The 1,421-nt window shown below is 61.6% G+C and overlaps 1 protein-coding gene across 1 annotated transcript in view; it reads left to right on the top strand.

Moving 5' to 3' along the window:
- Nucleotides 1-793, top strand: part of MNEG_9288 (hypothetical protein) — a gene marked incomplete at both ends in the record, with an annotated part of 7,083 nt that extends 6,290 nt beyond the window's left edge. The window contains 2 exons of the mRNA XM_014042239.1: nt 269-397; nt 758-793. Coding sequence (XP_013897693.1) covers nt 269-397; nt 758-793 — 165 coding nt within the window. The remainder of the gene's footprint in view (nt 1-268; nt 398-757) is intronic.
- Nucleotides 794-1,421: the final 628 nt, after the last annotated feature.

Genomic DNA, 1,421 nt, shown 5'->3' with positions numbered 1-1,421 from the left:
GAAGGGGGTGGAGAGGGGGGTGGTGGGGTGGTGCCTGGACGGCTGGCTCATCTGCAGCAGGGAGGCCGGGGCAGGCTCGGGCGATGGACTGTCCTGGCGCTGAGGTGGCTTCCTTCGAATGGGGTATGCCACGCACCTCTGCGACCAGCGTGGTGATACAAAGCACGCTCAGCCACAGCAGCTCGAACATGCGCGAGCACCCACAATTTAACCCGCCAGGTTTGCGGCAACCGCGCATGCGCGCCTCTCCCCGCCAACCTCCTTGCAGGCCCTGGGTGCAGTTGACGAGAAGAGTGACGGCATCGTAGTGCTCAACACCGCAGGCACGATCATGGCCGTCAACAGGGCTGCCTTTGAGATGTTTGGGTACTCAAAGGGCGAGCTGGAGTCGAAGAATGTGAGGCGAGGGGGCGGGGCGGCTGTTGGGGCGGGGCGTGCATGGAGGTTGTTTGGTTTAATGGTTGGGAACTTGAGAGGTGCGCTAGTGGAGTCAGACCTGTGTTTTTTAGTTGGAGTTGCAGCCTTTGAAGCGGGGTGGTTTGCATAGCTGACATTGTCTAATTGGGAAGTCGGGAGGCATGGGGCCACTCTGGACTGGACTACTGCGTTGTCCGAGTTGGGGTTGGCTGGTAGTTGCAAAGGGCCTTGCCTTCGCACTGCAGTCATCTGCAACCAACCCACCCTTCACCTCTTCCTCAAAACTTCGTACCCCAGGTCTCGTGCCTCATGCCTCAACCCTTCAGTGGCCGCCACACAGGGCGAGCAAGGCAGCGTTAACATGCGCAACACTTAAGAGGGCGGGCCCTTTGTATCACCTCTCATCTTAGCCAGCACATTGGGTCCACACCTTCCTGGAGCCTGGTCGCCCGCTGTTGTTACACGCGTGGTCCCGTCCCAGCCAATGCGCCTTGCATCTGCCTCCCCCTCCTGAACTCCTCAATCCCTCCCACCCCAAAAAAGAGCATCCCACCACTCTCCACTACCCCTGGCCTCCTCCCGACCCACCTGCCCTGCACCCTGCCACCCGCGCCCCCCTCTCGCAGCTACATCACCCGCTACGTCCAGTCGGGTGAGCCGCACATCCTCAACAAGCAGAGGAGCGTGGTCGGCCTCGACAAGAACCACGCCATATTTCCCATCAACATCATCGCAGTCAAGCTCTCAGGGACCGGCCAGGTGCGGCCACCCCAGGCGGGGGCACAAAGGCGGGCCGGGGTAACAACCCAATCAGTTGGGCGGATTTGCTGCCCGTGCAGTGGATCAGATCACCAACGAGGGGCGCCAGCCGGCGGGGCTAGCTGGTGGGGTCATTCAGGAGGGTCATGACTCCTGACGGCACGGTACCCAGCCTGGCTGGCCATCTCGGCTCGGGCACGGCACACTCTTCACCCCTACCCACCCCATTCCAAGCAACATCAACG

Source organism: Monoraphidium neglectum (genome assembly GCF_000611645.1).
Source record: "Monoraphidium neglectum strain SAG 48.87 unplaced genomic scaffold scaffold01882, whole genome shotgun sequence".
Classification (NCBI taxonomy): domain Eukaryota; kingdom Viridiplantae; phylum Chlorophyta; class Chlorophyceae; order Sphaeropleales; family Selenastraceae; genus Monoraphidium; species Monoraphidium neglectum.
Note: the sequence above shows the minus strand (reverse complement) of the source record. Positions and strands in the feature narration are given on the sequence as shown.